This window comes from Podarcis liolepis (assembly GCF_965112155.1).
Source record: "Podarcis liolepis genome assembly, chromosome: 13".
Lineage (NCBI taxonomy): Eukaryota > Metazoa > Chordata > Lepidosauria > Squamata > Lacertidae > Podarcis > Podarcis liolepis.
This window is the reverse complement of record NC_139573.1, coordinates 39,500,026-39,516,638: the sequence shown is the minus strand read 5'-3', so window position 1 is coordinate 39,516,638 and position 16,613 is coordinate 39,500,026. Positions and strand designations below refer to the sequence as shown.

Sequence of the window (16,613 nt, the reverse complement as noted above, 5' to 3'; positions counted from 1 at the left end):
GCCCAAGATCCAGGACAAACCTCCACCTTCCAGAACTTTCCCCAGGACGCCGCTTCCGCCTTTGAAATCCCAGACATATGGCAGCCCTAATTTTATTGAGACACCTAAAACAAACCATAGGACATGGGTGGCGCTGTGGGTTAAACCACAGAGCCTAGGACTTGCCGATCAGAAGGTCGGCAGTTTGAATCCCCGTGACGGGGTGAGCTCCCATTGCTTGGTCCCTGCTCCTGCCAACCTAGCAGTTTGAAAGCACGTCAAAGTGCAAATAGAAAATAGGTACCGCTTCAGCGGGAAGGTAAACACTGTTTCCGTGTGCTGCTCTGTTTCACCAGAAGTGACTTAGTCATGCTGGCCACATGACCCGGAAGGTGTACGCCGGCTCGCTTGGCCAATAAAGTGAGATGAGTGCCACAACCTGAGAGTCGGTCACGACTGGACCTAATGGTCAGGGGTCCCTTTACCTTTAAGACAAACCACACATTCCATTATTCATGTTCCTTTTTAAAAAACAACAAGAAGTGTGCTTATGCTAGCCTCTTGTATCCTAAGGAAAAAGGAACTCTATTCATGGGTGGAGGAGAATTTCATATTGTCTACAATTTTATACCTCTCAGACTAGTACACATATTGGAACAGGTTTCAAATTTCTGTGGATCTTGTGGTATAGTCTCACCTCAAAAAAGTACCAATATTGTTTGAACAATACATCTGGTAGGATTAAATACACTTGAAAATGCATCTGTTAAGATAAAATGCATGGCTGTGAAGGGGGCTTCTAAGAACATTTGGCTGAACTTGTTTAGATGACTCCTCATATTTGGGGACTGAGATAAGAACAGAAAATTCCAAATAACAGGGAGGCTTCTCAGTGTGTTCAGCCTGTCAGAGCTTTCTGCTTAGTATGCAGAGATGATTGGTGGAACAGCTATGGGAACAATTTGGGCAGAGCTGGTGAGCCCACACTCCACAAGGACTCCACATTAGTAGATCATTTTTGGCACTACGCTTCTGTCATCTTCACAAAGCATGATTATTATTTTTTACACTTGCTGCGATTGGAAAATTGGAGGTGTAAAAGGTATTACTTTATATATGGGGACAAAAGGGGGCAGGGCTGGCAAAGATGAACCCCCAATCCCCTTACCTATTTCAGCTATCATGCATTCTTTCTGAATGCCAGAAAGGGGCTCAAACATGGTCAGTTTCCGCATTATTTTGGTTTATTGTTTTTTTAAAAAACCATGAAGAGCCAAATGAGTAGCCTGGCACTGTGTTTCGAATAAGTAGTTTGGTGTCTTCCTACTGCCAGCTGGAAGAAAAAAGAAACCAAAAGTGCTACTTACTTCTCTGTGCTAAACGGTTTATCTGTTTCTTTAAATGAGCAGGTTCCACCTATTTCCGTATGTAACCCAAATTGCCCTCCTGGTTCCAGGAAGGAGAAGAAGGAGGGGGAGCCATTCTGCTGCTATGGTTGTGCTCCATGTCCTCAAGGCAAGATTTCGTCCCAGAAGGGTAAGAGACACAGGATATACGATTTTCAAAAATAAGGCATGTTAGAAGTTGCGGAAAAGGATAAATAAAGAATTGGTAACCTTTGCATTTTTGTACATGTTGTTTGATTGGAGTACTGCATCGCAAATGTTTAGAGAAGTATAAATTTTAAGGGAAAATTTACTTTGGTTTACGTGTTGATTCAAGGAGTGCAATTTAGATATCTTTCTCATTCAAGTGGCATAAAAACCAAATTGTCTCCATACCAATTGGTAGATAGCCCCCATAAAGGATTAGGGACCCACTCCTAAAAAGAATCAGTTTGTCACCCATGATGTAATCTTTGTCACAGGTGAAAATACAGCAAGCAATTTTGAATTAAATGCACCAGTGATATCACTTGGTATGAGACACCTATCTTAATTAAGGCAATAACAAACAAACATACGTCTGATTTATTCACAATCGCACACCTGGGCAGGGTGTAATGGGTTCAGCAAAGGGTGTGGAACAGGGCTGGGAATGGAACCTCTGTGCAAAATGGTCATGGACTGTGCCTGTTCTGGGCAATAAAAATATGAGAAGTTAGCAAGCCATCACAGGGCACCCCACATAACTGAACACAAAGGCTGAGGTGGGATTCTCATGCATCGCTTTCAATCTGGTTATTCTGGAAATATCTGTGATACCTCTAATTTAAAATTATGAGTTCCATACTTGCAGCATTAGCAGTTGCTCTAATCTAAAACCTAAAAAGTATCTAAAATGTAAAATCTAAATGTATTATTTTCTTTCCAGACATGGTTGCCTGTGTTGCATGCCCCGAAGATCACTATCCACACAGGAACCAATCACAATGCATTCCAAAGACCATCAGCTTCCTGTCCTTTATAGAGCCTCTAGGAATGAGCTTAGCATTGTTGGCTCTTTCACTCTCTCTCCTGACCGTGGTGGTCCTAGCCATCTTCATTAAACACCAGGACACACCACTTGTCAGAGCAAACAATCGGGACCTCACCTACACTCTCCTCACTTCCCTCCTGCTCTGCTTCCTCTGCCCATTGATCTTCCTCAGCCCTCCAGAAAGAGTGAGCTGCCTGCTCCGACAAATGGCTTTTGGACTTGTTTTCACAGTGACTGTTTCTTGTGTTCTGGCCAAAACGATCACGGTGGTTCTGGCCTTTGTGGCCACCAAACCAGGATCCAGAATGAGAAAGTGGGTGGGGAAAAGACTGGCAAGCTCCATTGTGATTTCTTGTTCCCTTATCCAAGTGGGCATTTGCACTGTGTGGTTAGGAGCCTCTCCTCCATTTCCTGATTCTGACATGCACTCTGTGATGAGGGAAATCATTCTAGGCTGCAACGAAGGGTCATTCACCCTGTTTTACTGTGTCCTGGGCTACATGGGCTTTTTGGCCATTGTCAGCTTTATTGTAGCATTTTTTGCCAGGAAATTGCCTGAGAGCTTCAATGAGGCCAAATTCATCACCTTCAGCATGTTCTTGTTTTGTAGTGTTTGGATCTCCTTTGTTCCGGTCTATCTGAGCACCAAGGGGAAATACATGGTGGCTGTGGAGATCTTCTCCATCTTGGCCTCTAGTGCTGGCTTACTGGGCTCCATCTTTGCTCCCAAATGCTACATCATTGTGTTGAGGCCTGATCTGAATAGCAAGGAGCAGTTAATAAAGAGGAAATAATAAATTATCCTTTCATCCTTTGGTTTTTCCCCACCAAACTATGAACAATTTAATCTCTCTTTATCCACACCATTCAATTAGGTTGTATTTTACATGTTGCGATTCCTATGTGCACTTTCTTCTAAAATCCCCTGTGGTCTCTCAGAGACAGGAGCCCCTCATCTTGTTTTAACCCTAAGGCTTATTTGGAAACCAAAAAACTGTCATGAGTACCATAAAAGATTGAGACCCGACTACAAGAAGAGAAGAAGAAGAGTTTGGATTTGATATCCCGCCTTTCACTCCCTTTAAGGAGTCTCAAAGCGGCTAACATTCTCCTTTCCCTTCCTCCCCCACAACAAACACTCTGTGAGGTGAGTGGGGCTGAGAGACTTCAGAGAAGTGTGACTGGCCCAAGGTCACCCAGCAGCTGCATGTGGAGGAGCGGAGACGCGAACCCGGTTCCCCAGATAACGAGACTACCGCTCTTAACCACTACACCACACTGGCTCTCCACAACCACAAAGGGTAATTGATTAGAAACTGAACAGGAAAAAATAATACATTGAGAGGCAATTTCTTTTTTTAAAAAAAGTCTCATTCCTTCCTAGGTTATTTTCCTCTCAGTAAGGTTTCAGTAGAGTTGCAACTGTCATGATGAACCAGTCTCACAGATTTCAGTACAGTGAGTCCCCACTTACTTGGAAGTTATGTTCAAGTGCCCCCACACATAAATGAAGATTGGATAAGTGGGTAGCACCCTCTAAAACCTTTTGAATGTCTTCTCTATTGCTCTCTCTCCTTTCCAGATCAGGGATACTGCACCTAAAATACCCACATCTGGAATTTGGGGGGCTGACTGGAGGATGTGTGGGGAAAGTTGCTGCTTCTGCCGCTCTTCTATGCACATTAGTGGTCAGGTGGGGGGGCTGAGTAGCGTAAACAACCCTGTGCTGCACCTCCAGTCTCTGCCCTCACAAGCCATGAGAACTCTCCAGCACTCTTCCTCCATAACTATTTAGTGTAGATTCCGGCATATTAGGGGATTGGGCGTATAAGACGACCCCCAACTTTTGCTGTTAAATTTTAGAATTGTCGAATTTGAGCGCCGCCAGGGGCAGAGCGTGCAGCCCTCCGCTGCCTCTGCCATCGCAGTAGCAGCAGCCTGAGGTGAGGCGTTTGGCGGGCAGGCGTGCACCTCGCTCAGAAGGACTTTCTGCGCCCCCTTCTGTGGGGAGGGAGGAGGAACGACGGCAGAAGGGGCGCCTCTGCTCATCGTCTCCCTCTCTTCCTTCCCAACGCGTATACCCGGCGTATAAGACGACCCCTGACATTTGGGGTGATTTTCCAGGGATAAAAAGTCATCTTGTACGCCACAACATACCATAGTTATTATTCGTGTGCAGTGGGGGATGCCCGTGGTTATGGGCAATACATGCTACACCATTCCTGGTGGGGTGGGGGGTTTTAAACTTAAAATTAAATGAATAACAATTTTGGTATTTTTAATGTTATAAGATAGAGCAGAATGCATCTGAATGAATATTTTGAAGTTAAAGCGTTTTGAACATGAGTAAAATTAAGCTTCATTTTATTAGAAAATATAATACCACCATTCACTACATTTTATTTATTACTTCTACATATTTCTCTCTCCAACTAGTTGTGAGGTGCTTTTCTATAAGGAACATAAAGAGTTGTTTGTGAGAATCTCTCAACAAAGAGTTTGTGCCCCCAACCTGGATCTTGGCATCTAGAGCATTTTTCTTTTTTGATTCCTATGAATTCCTTGCCACCTACAGAATTCAGTCCTTTCCACCATTCTTTGGTCCTGGTATAATGATCCAAAAACTAATGTACTGGTGTTCAGGTGGTATTTTTAGGAGGTCAGGTTAATCATTTGCACTGGTCAGCATTGATAAGAGACTGGCCCACTGTTCTTCTCTTCCTCGTTGCTCTTAATTCTGCATGCCCTTTTGTTGTCCCATAAACAGTCAGAAACCACTTTGAATGAAACATCAGAAACAGAGTTATTATTATTATGTTTGGGTATTTTCTGATGTTTCTGATGTAAAGAGAGCTTGTTATTATCTCACCTATAATTATCACTCTCAGCATGTCTAAGTCTCCCTTGGATAATGTCATAGAATCATAGAATCATAGAGTTGGAAGAGACCACAAGGGCCATCGAGTCCAACCCCCATGTCTCAGTAGATTTCCAGAGAACACTAACCAATGTCAAAACATGGGTATTATAACCTCTTCTTGCCATTCTCAGCAAGGGAGAGGACAGAGGAAGAGGAAGGAGTTTAACTATTTTCTTAATCAAGTTATAAAATAGGATTTTAATCTGTGAATTGTTAGAGAAGTGCTGTTTGTGATAAGGCAGAATATTGTACTGAGGTTGGTTGTGAAGCAAGGTTCCTGTGCTGGATGGAAATACGATTGTTTGATGAGAAAGAATATTTGCTTCAATATGCTGCTGTTTATTGTGCCTCTTCTCTTTCATCTGCCACATTTGGTGTGCAAACATACCATAAGTTGCACTGTCCATGATCTGTCCAGAATTCCACATGAATACTACCAACCTGGTCATCTTATTGTTGGCGGACTTGCTTCCCACCTCCTTACTGCTTTTGATGAAGAAGACTTCACAGAAAGGCTAACTACCTATCAACTTCTTAATACCTTGTAAATAATTGAAATGTCAAATAATCAAATGATACTGAAATATCTCGCAGCTCTAACCTGGTCTATTCAGTAGTTAGTTCTACTGATTTCAGGGGGATTTACATCCTGGCAGATGGTGGGGGGCATTTACAAAGCTGAAAAGTTGGCTTGGAAGAAGGGAGATGCAGATCTGAATGTGGCAGTGAGATGAGAGAGCCTGGTCTTGTTGATGTGTTCTCTCCTCCCCACATCCCACCCAATTTCTTCCAAGGACTCACAGATTAAACCTCCCTAATTTAAGATGGAAAGCCCTTCTCTATTCCTAATCTTCACCTCAAAAACTCTCTTGTGAGGGGTCTTAAAGGCTTGTCTCCACTTTGGGGTTGTGCTCGAAGATCCAAGTCAGGCTAGATGAATGTAATATTTGTAGACAGTGCCTGTATCAGATGCATTCTGACTGTATACAGCTGAAGGTAGTGATCAGTGAAGAAATGTCAGTTAAATGTCAGCTGGGAGAAGTTCTGAGGGAGGTGTGAGTTTCAATTGAGCGGTAAAGATCAGGTTTTCCAGGAGGAAAATGGCAGAACCAGGGGAAGTCTGAATGAGCCCTACATTAGCTAAAATTCTGTTCAGTTCTTACCAGAAGAATATTATAAAAGCAGATTTCTTAAAGGAGCTCAGCTGTCCAAGCAGCCAGGAATATAATCTGAGGAGTTTGACAGTCAGAGGTAGATTGTTCCTAGTTGCTAAACCAATCTGTGTGTGAACTGGACAGGAGCGAGGCTTAGGGAAGTTGGTATGAGATAAAAGTATTTAGATGCTGGTGTCAGCAATAGGATCTTTTGGATCTGCAAAAAGTGTTGTCAAGTACAGGATGAGTCCTTTAAAAGAGGCCCTGTGGATACAGAGCACACATGCTCCATGGGGCCTCTTTTCAAAGACTCACCCTGTAGATGATGGATCCCAAAGTTAATATCAATATTTTTTATTGGGAAGTGGGGAATTCAAATCAATTCATATTTAAATGTAATTTGTTTGCTTTAAAAATATATCAAAACTAAAACATAGCTATCATTTGAAATTAACTCTTCTCCAAATTGTTCAATGCAGTTCTCCAACCAAACAATGTAAACAAAAATGAATATGTGGAGCTAAATTGTCCCTAAAAATGCATACATTAGTGCAAGTGGAATAGAAATGGAATACAATGCATTCTTTTAGGGGAAATTGTTCTTCAGAGATGAGTACAGTGTTACCTCGGTTTACAGATGCTTCAGGTTACCGACATGTTAGGTTACAGACCTAGACAGCATCTTAAAAAGCAGAGACATCACCTTGCCAACAAAGGTCCGTATAGTTGAAGCTATGGTTTTCCCAGAAGTGATGTATGGAAGTGAGAGCTGAACCATAAAGAAGGCTGATCACCGAAGAATTGATGCTTTTGAATTATGGTGCTGGAGGAGACTCTTGAGAGTCCCATGGACTGCAAGAAGATCAAACCGATCCATTCTTAAGGAAATCAGCCCTGAGTGCTCACTGGAAGGGCAGATCATGAAGCTGAGGCTCCAATACTTTGGCCACCTCATGAGAAGAGAAGACTCCCTGGAAAAGACCCTGATGTTGGGAAAGATTGAGGGCACAAGGAGAAGGGGACAACAGAGGATGAGATGGTTGGAAAGTGTTCTCGAAGCTACCAGCATGAATTTGACCAAACTGTGGGAGGAAGTGGAAGACAGGAGTGCCTGGCGTGCTCTGGTCCATGGGGTCATGAAGAGTCGGACATGACTAAATCACTAAACAACAACATGGGGACAATAAGGGCCATGAAGATGAATCCTCAATCCTCTTCCCATTTGCACCCTCATGCATTCTTCCTGAATGCCTGAAAGGGGCTCAAACATGGTAAGTTTCAGCATTATTATTTTTTCGTGTATTTTTTCCTTAATTAAATTTTGTTTAGCAATTTAAAATATTCATTTTAACACCCTTATAATATCAATGACTTCCCTTCTTCTCTTTCCATGGTTTCTTTTACATATCATAAATCCCTGCATATTTTATATTTATTAATTTATAGACTCTGCATCCCACCTCAATACTTTTAATTTCCCTATTTGTCCTTATATTCTGAAGCAATATTTCTAATGTCAAAATAAACAGCAATGGAGATAGGGGACACCCTTGTCTTGTTCCTTTTTCTATTTTGCATTTGTATGAAGGAATATTATTTATTAAAATATTTGCAGATTGATCGGTATAGATTGCTTTAATTGCAGCCAGGCAAGAATTACCTACTTCCATATACTCTAAGAACTTAATAAAAAATGACATTAAATATAACCAAAGGCTTTCTCTGCATCTAAAAATATTAATGTGACCTGTTGTTCAGTTCTAACTTCCAAATACATCCTTCCTTTAAGCAGGAATTACTCCAATCACCCAAATTGTATTCATGGTGCCCTTAAGTGGTTCAATAAGTTCATCCAGAAACTTTTTATAATAAATTGCCGTAAGTCAATCTGGCCCGGGTGTTTTCCCCATCTTCATTCTATTTATTGCTGTCAGATGTGCAGGTGGTTGCTCGTGAGTAACCAGGCAAGACTCCGACCTGTCTTTTTCAGGTTTTATTGGTGCAAACTACTTACAGCGCACAACTCAAAAGTTCATGTCTGTCTTAGTCACTTGCAGATTCCGGGAGTGCCCCTTTCCAGTATCTCCCCCAGCATAAGAACTTAGACACCCCAAATCTCTACCTCCCCTCCTTACGTTTCACCCCTCTGTGTAAGCAGGGCGACGGAAGCAGCGTGTATGACTCCTGGCCAGCTGGGCTAGGTGAGGTGCTTGGGCTCTCTGTAGCATCTTTGAGCCCAACCGGCTACTCCCCTCCCCCTCGGCTCCGCTGGAGTTGTGATTTTCTCCACTGCCAGACGAGAAGCTGCTTCTCAGAATCACTGGAGGCTCTCTGTATCCCCCTGCCTCCCTCCCGCTTTCCGATGGCAGTCCCGTGACAATTGCCATTTGTAATTCAAATATCAATACAGGTGCATTCAAACCTGGCCAATTTTCTTTGGGTACTCGGGGTATGTAACAATCACTCAAATAAGATTACACTTTCTCACAGTCCTCTTTTCAACAGTGATATAACGAAGTATAATTTTTTTCAAACACAAAATGAGTAGTTTCGCACTGAGTTTTGAATAAGTAGTTTAGTGTCTTCCTACTGCTGGCTGGAAGAAAAAGGACACAAAAAGTGCTAATGATTTCTGTGCGCTAAAATGTTTAAGTGTTTATTTAAATGGGCAGATTCCACCCCTTTCTGTGTGTAACCCAAGTTGTCCTCCTGGTTCCAGCAAGGAGAAGAAGGAGGGGGAGCCATTCTGCTGCTATGGTTGTGCTCCATGTCCTCAAGGAAAGATTTCATCTGAGAAAGGTAAGAAACAAAAGGGATATACTTTTCAAACATGAGTAATCTTAGAAATTATGGAAAAGTTATGGAAATTTGCATTTTGTACATTTTGTTTGATTGGAGAATTGTACCATTTTTCGGGGAAACTCTGTTATGCTTTGTGTTGGTTCAAGAAGTACAATTTACATAACTTTCCCATCCAAATGTCAACAAAATCAAATTTCTCCCCCACCCCTATTGGCCCCCAGCCCCCATAAAGGAATATGGACGTTGTGCTCGCCCCCCCCCAAAGATTTGTCACCCATGATGAATGTTAAAAAACAGCAGGCAATGCTGAGCTGAATGGACCAGAGATCTGAGTTGGGATGACACATTCCTGAGTTCCTGTTCTGAACAATTATAATACGAGGCTGATTTCTATTTGCACTTACCACTTTGTCCATCTAAACTGCACAACGTGGTTTATGGGGAGTTAGTAAGCCATCACAGGACACCCACACAACCACTGGCGGAGGAAGGAGGATGCGGGGGGTGTGGACCGCCCTGGGTGTAATCCCTGAGGGAGCTGACATCGCCACGCCACCCTCCCCCCAACGCTCACTGCATGGGCAGCTAGCAGCGCCCCTCACGCTTGCCGCTTGGGCGGAGGGCGTCTAGGGACGCTTGCCGTGTGGGCTGCTAGCCCTGCCCCTGTGGACTGGCTAGTCCTGCCCACATGCCGCTCTGCGTGTCAGAGCAAGTGGCTCCGCCTCTGCACATGACTCAACACAAAGTGCTGAGGTGGGGTTCTCAAGCATCACTCTCAATCTGCTTACTCTGGAAATGTCTGTGATATATCTAATTTAAGCTTATGAGTTCCATACTGACACCATTAGTAGTTGCTTTGCAACACATCTGAAAGTATTATGTTCTCTCCAGATATGGATGACTGTGTTGCATGCCCTGAAGATCATTATCCCAACATGGAACAATCACAATGCGTTCCAAAGACCATCAGCTTCCTGTCTTTTAAAGAGCCTCTGGGGATGAGCTTAGCATTGTTGGCTCTTTCTCTCTTTCTCCTCACAGTGGTGGTCCTTGTCATCTTCATTAAACATCAGGACACACCTATTGTCAGAGCAAACAATCGGGACCTCACCTACACTCTCCTCACTTTCCTCCTGCTCTGCTTCCTCTGCCCATTGATCTTCCTCAGCCCTCCAGAAAGAGTGAGCTGCCTGCTCCGACAAATGGCTTTTGGCCTTGTTTTCACAGTGACTGTTTCTTGTGTTCTGGCCAAAACGATCACGGTGGTTCTGGCCTTTGTGGCCACCAAACCAGGATCCAGAATGAGAAAGTGGGTGGGGAAAAGACTGGCAAGCGCCATTGTGATTTCTTGTTCCCTTATCCAAGTGGGCATTTGCACTGTGTGGTTAGGAACCTCTCCCCCATTTCCTGATTCCGACATGAACTCTGTGATGAGGGAAATCATTCTAGGCTGTAACGAAGGGTCTGTTGCTCTGTTTTACTGTGTCCTGGGCTACATGGGCTTTTTGGCCATTATCAGCTTTGTTGTAGCATTTTTTGCCAGGAAACTGCCTGAGAGCTTCAATGAGGCCAAATTCATCACCTTCAGCATGTTCTTGTTTTGTAGTGTTTGGATCTCGTTTGTTCCAGTGTACCTGAGCACCAAGGGGAAATACATGGTGGCTGTGGAGATCTTCTCCATCTTGGCCTCCAGTGCTGGGATACTGGGCTCCATCTTTGCTCCCAAATGCTACATCATCGTGTTGAGGCCTGATCTGAACAGCAAGGAGCAGTTAATAAAGAGGAAATAATAAATTATACCATCATCTTTTGGTTTTTTGCCACCAAACTATGAGCAATATAATCTCTCTTTATCATTAAATTATGTTGTATTTTATGTGTCGCAATTGCTATGTTAAAAACCCCTATGGTTTCTCTGAGACAGGAGCCCCTCATCTTGTTTTAACCCTAAGGCTTATTTGGAAACCAAAAAACTTTTATGAGTACCACAAAATATTGAGGCCTGACTAGAACCTCAGAGGATAATTGATTAGAAACTGAACAAGAAAAAACAATACACTAAGAGGCTTTTTTAAAAAAAAGGCTTGTTCAATTTCTGGGTCGTCCCCCCCCCCCCCTCGGTAAGGTTTCTGTAGAGTTGCTACTGTTATGATTAACCAGTCTCAGAGATTTCAGTACAGTGAGTCCCACTTACTTGGGGGTTATGTTCAAGTGCCCCCCACACATAAATGAAGATTGGGTAAGTGGGGAGCACCCTCTAAAACCCATTGAATGTCTTCTCTGCTGCTCTCTCTCCCTTCCAGAGACAAAAATACTGCACCTAAAATACTCACACCTGGAATTTTGGGGGCTGACTGGAGGATGTGTGGAAAAGTTGCTGCTTCTGCTGCTCTTCTATGCACATTAGCTGTCAGGTGGGGGGGGGGGCTGAGTAGCGTAAACAACCCCCTGCTGCACCTCCAGTCTCTGCCCTCATAAGCCATGGGAACTCTCCAGCTCTCTCCCTCCATAACTGGATATTAATTAAATTATTTCGATATGCTGGACTGTTCCTGGCGGGTTTATTTAAACTCACCGGTCCAGTCACGAACGACTCGGGGGTTGCACGCTCATCTCGCTCTATAGGCTGAGGGAGTCTGCGTTTGTCTGCAGACAGCTTCTGGGTCATGTGGCCAGTCATGACTAAGCCGCTTATGGTGGACCAGAGCAGCACACGGAAACGCCGTTTACCTTCCCGCCGGAGCGGTACCTATTGATCTACTTGCACTTTGATGTTCTTTTCAACTGCTAGGTGGGCAGGAGCTGAGACCGAACAACAGGAGCTCACCCCTCATGGGCGACCTTCTGATTGGCAAGGGCAGAATGCTTCTAAATGAATATTTTGGAGCAAAAGCATTTTGAACATGAGTGAAATTAAGCTCCATTTTATTAGAAAATATAATACCACCACACACTACTTTTTATTTACTACTTCTATATAGTGTCCCACTGACTAGTTGTGAGGTGCTTTACTGTCAGGAACACAAATAGTTGTTTGTGGGAATCTCTCACCAAAATGTTCGTTCCCCAAACCTGGATCTTGGCATCCAGAGCATTCTCCTTTTTTGATTCCTATTTTTCCTTTCTATCAATGCAAACCACCTACAAAACTCTCCTTTTTTGCTTTTAAATTATGCTTTGTTATACTTACTTACATCTGTACAACATAAACTTAAATTCATTGTCAATAAACCGAATAATCAAAAATTAGATAAAATACAAACACTTTAACAATAAATTTTCTTCCAAAGCGCTTGACCTCCCGTCCTTTCCATATTTCATTCATTTTAAACCTTTTGCATAAGCTTCTTTACTTGTTTAGTAATAAAGTAAAAATATCTATGTCTTTTTCCTTTGCATGAATTTTTCACAGAGATTGTTCAAAGGCTGCTACCGAGTTTAAATTACAGCAACTGTTCTTGAGGTAAATGTTGAAAACTAATGAAGTGGTGTTCATTTGGGAAATTTTGGGAGGCCAGATTAATTATTTACACTGGTCAGCATTGATAAGAGACTAGCCCACTGTTCTTCTCTTCCTCATTGCTGCTAATTCTGCATGCTCTTTTGTCGTCCCATAAACAGACAGAAGCCACTTTGGATGAAAAATCAGAAGCCAGGGGTTGGTTTGTTTTTTAGTCATTTTCTGATGTTCCTGATGTAAGGAGACCTTGTTATCAACACAGCTGTAATTATCACTCTCCACATAGCTAAGTCTCCCTTGGATAATGTCTCAGTAGCTTTCCAGAGAATACTAACCAATGTCAAAAGATGGGTATTATAACATCTTCTTGCCATTTTAAGCAAGAGATAGAAGAGAAAGGATTTTCACTTTTCTCTTCATCAAGTTGTAAAATAGGATTTTATACTGTGAATTGTTAGAGAAGTGGTGTTTGTGATAAGGCAGAATATTGTACTGAGGGTGGTTGTGAAGCAAGGTTCATGTGCTGGATGGAAATAAGGCTGTTTGATGAGAAAGAATATGTGCTTCAGTATGCTGCTGTTTATTGTGCCTCTTCTCTTTCATCTGCCACATCTGGTGTGCAAACATACCACGAGTTGCACCGTCCATGATCTGTCCAGAATTCCACATAAATACTACCAACCTGGTGATCTTATTGTTGGCGGACTTGCTTCCCACCTCCTTACTGCTTTTGATGAAGAAAACTTCAAAGAAAGGCTAACTACCCATCAGCTTCTAAATACCTTGTAAACACTTCAAATGTTGAATAATCAGATGATACTGAAATATCCCCTAGCTCTAAACAGGCCTACTCAGAGGCTAGTTCCATGGATTTAAGTGTGATTTATATCTAGGCAGATGGAGGGGGGCATTTCCAAAGCTGAAGAGTTGGCTTGGAAGAAGGGAGGTGCAGATCTGAATGTGTCAGTGAGATGAGAGAGCCTGGTCTTGTTGCTGTGTGCTCTCCTCCCTACATCCCACCAAATCTCCTCCAAGGAGAGTTTAACTAGGGGAGGACTCACAGACCAAACCACCATAGTTTAAAATGGAAAGCCATTCTCTGTTCTTAATCTTCACCTCAGAAACTCTCCTGTGAGTGGTCTTAATGGTTCACCTTTCCATTGAGGTGGTGCTCCTAGAGCCCCTGATGTTCTCATCTAAGTTGGGCTAGTCGACTGCATTTAATATTTCTAGAGAGGGCCTGGGTTAGATACATTCTAACTGTATTCAGATGAAGGTAGTGATCAGTGAAGAAATGTCAGTTAACAGTCAGTTGGGAGAAGTTCTGAGGGAGGTGTAAATTCCAATTCAGCGGTAAAGATCAGGTTTTCCTGGAGGAAAATGGCACGACTTGGGGAAGTCTGAATGAGCCCTATATTAAGCTAAAATTCTGCTCACTTCTTATTAGAAGAACATTATAAAAGCACATTTCTTAAATGAGATGAGCTGTCCAAGCAGCCAAGAATATAATCTGAGGAGTTTGACAGTCAGTACCTAGATTGTACCTAGCTGCTAAACCAGTCTGTGTGTGAACTGGACACGAGTGGAGGCTTAGGGAAGTTGGTATGAGAGAAAAGGCGTTAGAGGCTGGTGTCAGCAAGAGCATCTCTTGGATGTTCAAAAAGTGTTGTCAAGTATATAATGAACCCCAAAGTAAATATCAATATTCCATCATTGGGAAGGGGGGAATTCAATTTAGTTCATATTTACTGCAAATACTCTTAAAAATATATCAAAACCAAAACACAGTCATCATTTGAATTTCAAACGTCTCCAATTTGAAGAATCATAAAGAGACCCCTTAGGGGGAAAATGCATACAGCATAAAATCATCTAAATTGTACTCCTAAATTGCACATATTCAGCATATTCTGGCCTTGGTATTTGCTGTCAAGGAGATCAATGAGAACCTCAGGATCTTACCTAATGTTACACTGGGATTCCACATCTTCGACAATTATTTTGATGAAAGGATGATGTACCAGGCGGCTCTGAACCTTCCCTCTACCCTTATACCCAACTACAAGTGCAACATCCAGAAACACCTGGTGGCAGTTATTGGGGGACTGGACTTGGATACCTCCGTCTACCTGACAAACATCTTGGGCATCTACAAGATTCCCCAGGTAAGATGCTGCTATGGGGGTTTCCACACTCATCCATCACGATCTTTTCTATCTAGAAAGGATTTGCATATTAGAGAAATAGTTGTGAGAGACAAAGGAGAGTGATTCTGCTCTTCACAAAAAGTGTTCCCAGTGTGCTTTGCACAATTAAATAGAATGCGTAGCATCAAGCTGTCAGGTGACATTAAGCTATCAGCATAATAAAAACATGTCTGCTCTAGGTAGCCATTCCTCTCCCCCATTCTTAGGCACACTGGCCATTTCTCTCTGCTGTAGGTCTGAGAAGTGAATCTTCTATCTAGCTTGGTGTCTCAGGTTCAGCTGATGATGCAACCCCTCCATAGGGATATCCTATTGCATAATAATAATGTTACTGTTTATACCCCACCCATTTTACTGGGTTGCCCCAGCCATTATGAGCGGCTTCCATCATATGTAAAAACATAATAAAATATTAAACATTTAAAAAACTTCCTTATATGGGATTGTCTTCAGATGGCTCGGGGATTGGATAACTCCATACCCTTCAACATTTCTGATGAAAAGAAGGACATCCTAAGGAAAAATGGGGCATTGTGGGATCAAATCAGAAACTGGGACTGCTTCTGTAAATCTGGGTCTGTCCTTGGAAAATAGGGACACTAGGAGGGTCTGCCACTGTATTGCATGCCAGAGAGTTGCAGGAATGTGGTTTTTCTCAAGTGTTTTTTCCACAGGAGAGTGCTGAGGCAGCACACCAAATGCCATGGAGAACAGGAGAGTGAAGTGAAGATATCTCCCTCCCACCCACCCACCCACCCTGCCAACATATTTATTTTTACCACCACAGCCATTAGAGATGCACACAGGGCCAGCCCAAGACCCTTTGCTGCCTGAGGTAAACCAGAAAATGATACCCCATTGGAACTGCAGTTTGCTAACGCTGCTGAGTTAGAGCATGGATTAGGAATATCTGATTCAGGGACAAAATGCAGCCCTCGAAACACTCTCCAGTCCTGCTCTCCCGACCCCTTGAGTGAGTTTGGTAGTTTGGTTTTTTACTAACTGAAAAGTGTCTTTCGATGGAGAGAAGGTAATGTGATGAAGGAAGAGTGCTCATCTCACCTCACTTCCTTATCCACACACACCTAAGAAGTTGTATCAAAATTCCATGCTGCCGACTGACACCCTCTCACCTTTGCTCCATGGCCTACTGGTTGGAGACGGAAGCTGCTCTCTTGCAAAGCTGGAAGCCTGCCTATCAGGAGTCAGCTGCCCACACATTGTGGCACTTGATGGGGATTCTGTGTCTTAGTGGTTTGAGAGAGGAAGGGAAGGGAAGACACCATGAAATCAGGAGCTGAAATGCTGAAGTGAAACAAAGTGAAAGAAACAGGGAGGGGAGAAGAAAGCAGCAACAGAGGAAAGCATAGAGGAAAAAGTGGAGAAAGAAAAGGAGAGGGGAAGAGAGGAGTGCAGGAGTGCAGGAAACTGGGCATGCAGGGGTGGCAGAGAAGGAGCTGGAGGCTGAGAAATACAGGGTGTAATCTGCCACCCTGTGGTACAAAAATGCCCCAGGGATCTTCCCCGGAGATATTCAGATTTCTCTGTGAGAAAAGGAGTCTTACACCAAGGATCAGGGCTAACCAGAATTATTGTCGAACAGCGCTGTATGGACAAAAAAACCCAGGTCATGCTATAAAGAGGGAGTGCAAGGCTGTTGTGTACACATAGAT

At 43.0% G+C, this 16,613-nt stretch overlaps 2 protein-coding genes across 2 annotated transcripts in view; both read left to right on the top strand.

Moving 5' to 3' along the window:
* Positions 1-16,613, top strand: part of LOC310690471 (uncharacterized protein) — an 88,033-nt gene that overhangs the window by 48,899 nt on the left and 22,521 nt on the right. The window contains 1 exon segment of the mRNA XM_083469403.1: positions 1,436-1,515. Within this exon segment, the coding sequence (XP_083325529.1) occupies positions 1,436-1,515 (80 nt within the window).
* Positions 7,264-13,282, top strand: LOC310690698 (vomeronasal type-2 receptor 26-like). Its single transcript, XM_083470180.1, has 3 exons — positions 7,264-7,742; positions 9,144-9,270; positions 10,165-13,282. The coding sequence occupies exons 1-3, from the start codon at positions 7,719-7,721 to the stop codon at positions 11,061-11,063; spliced, it is 1,050 nt and encodes a 349-aa protein (XP_083326306.1). The 5' UTR covers positions 7,264-7,718; the 3' UTR covers positions 11,064-13,282.

What these genes read in the sequence shown, in the direction of transcription:
- LOC310690698 (XM_083470180.1), top strand. Translation starts at nt 7,719, where the DNA reads ATGCCTGAAAGGGGCTCAAACATG. An exon ending in CTGAAAGGGGCTCAAACATG is followed by an intron (nt 7,743 to 9,143) that starts GTAAGTTTCAGC and finishes TTAAATGGGCAG; the next exon opens with ATTCCACCCCTTTCTGTGTG. An exon ending in AAAGATTTCATCTGAGAAAG is followed by an intron (nt 9,271 to 10,164) that starts GTAAGAAACAAA and finishes TGTTCTCTCCAG; the next exon opens with ATATGGATGACTGTGTTGCA.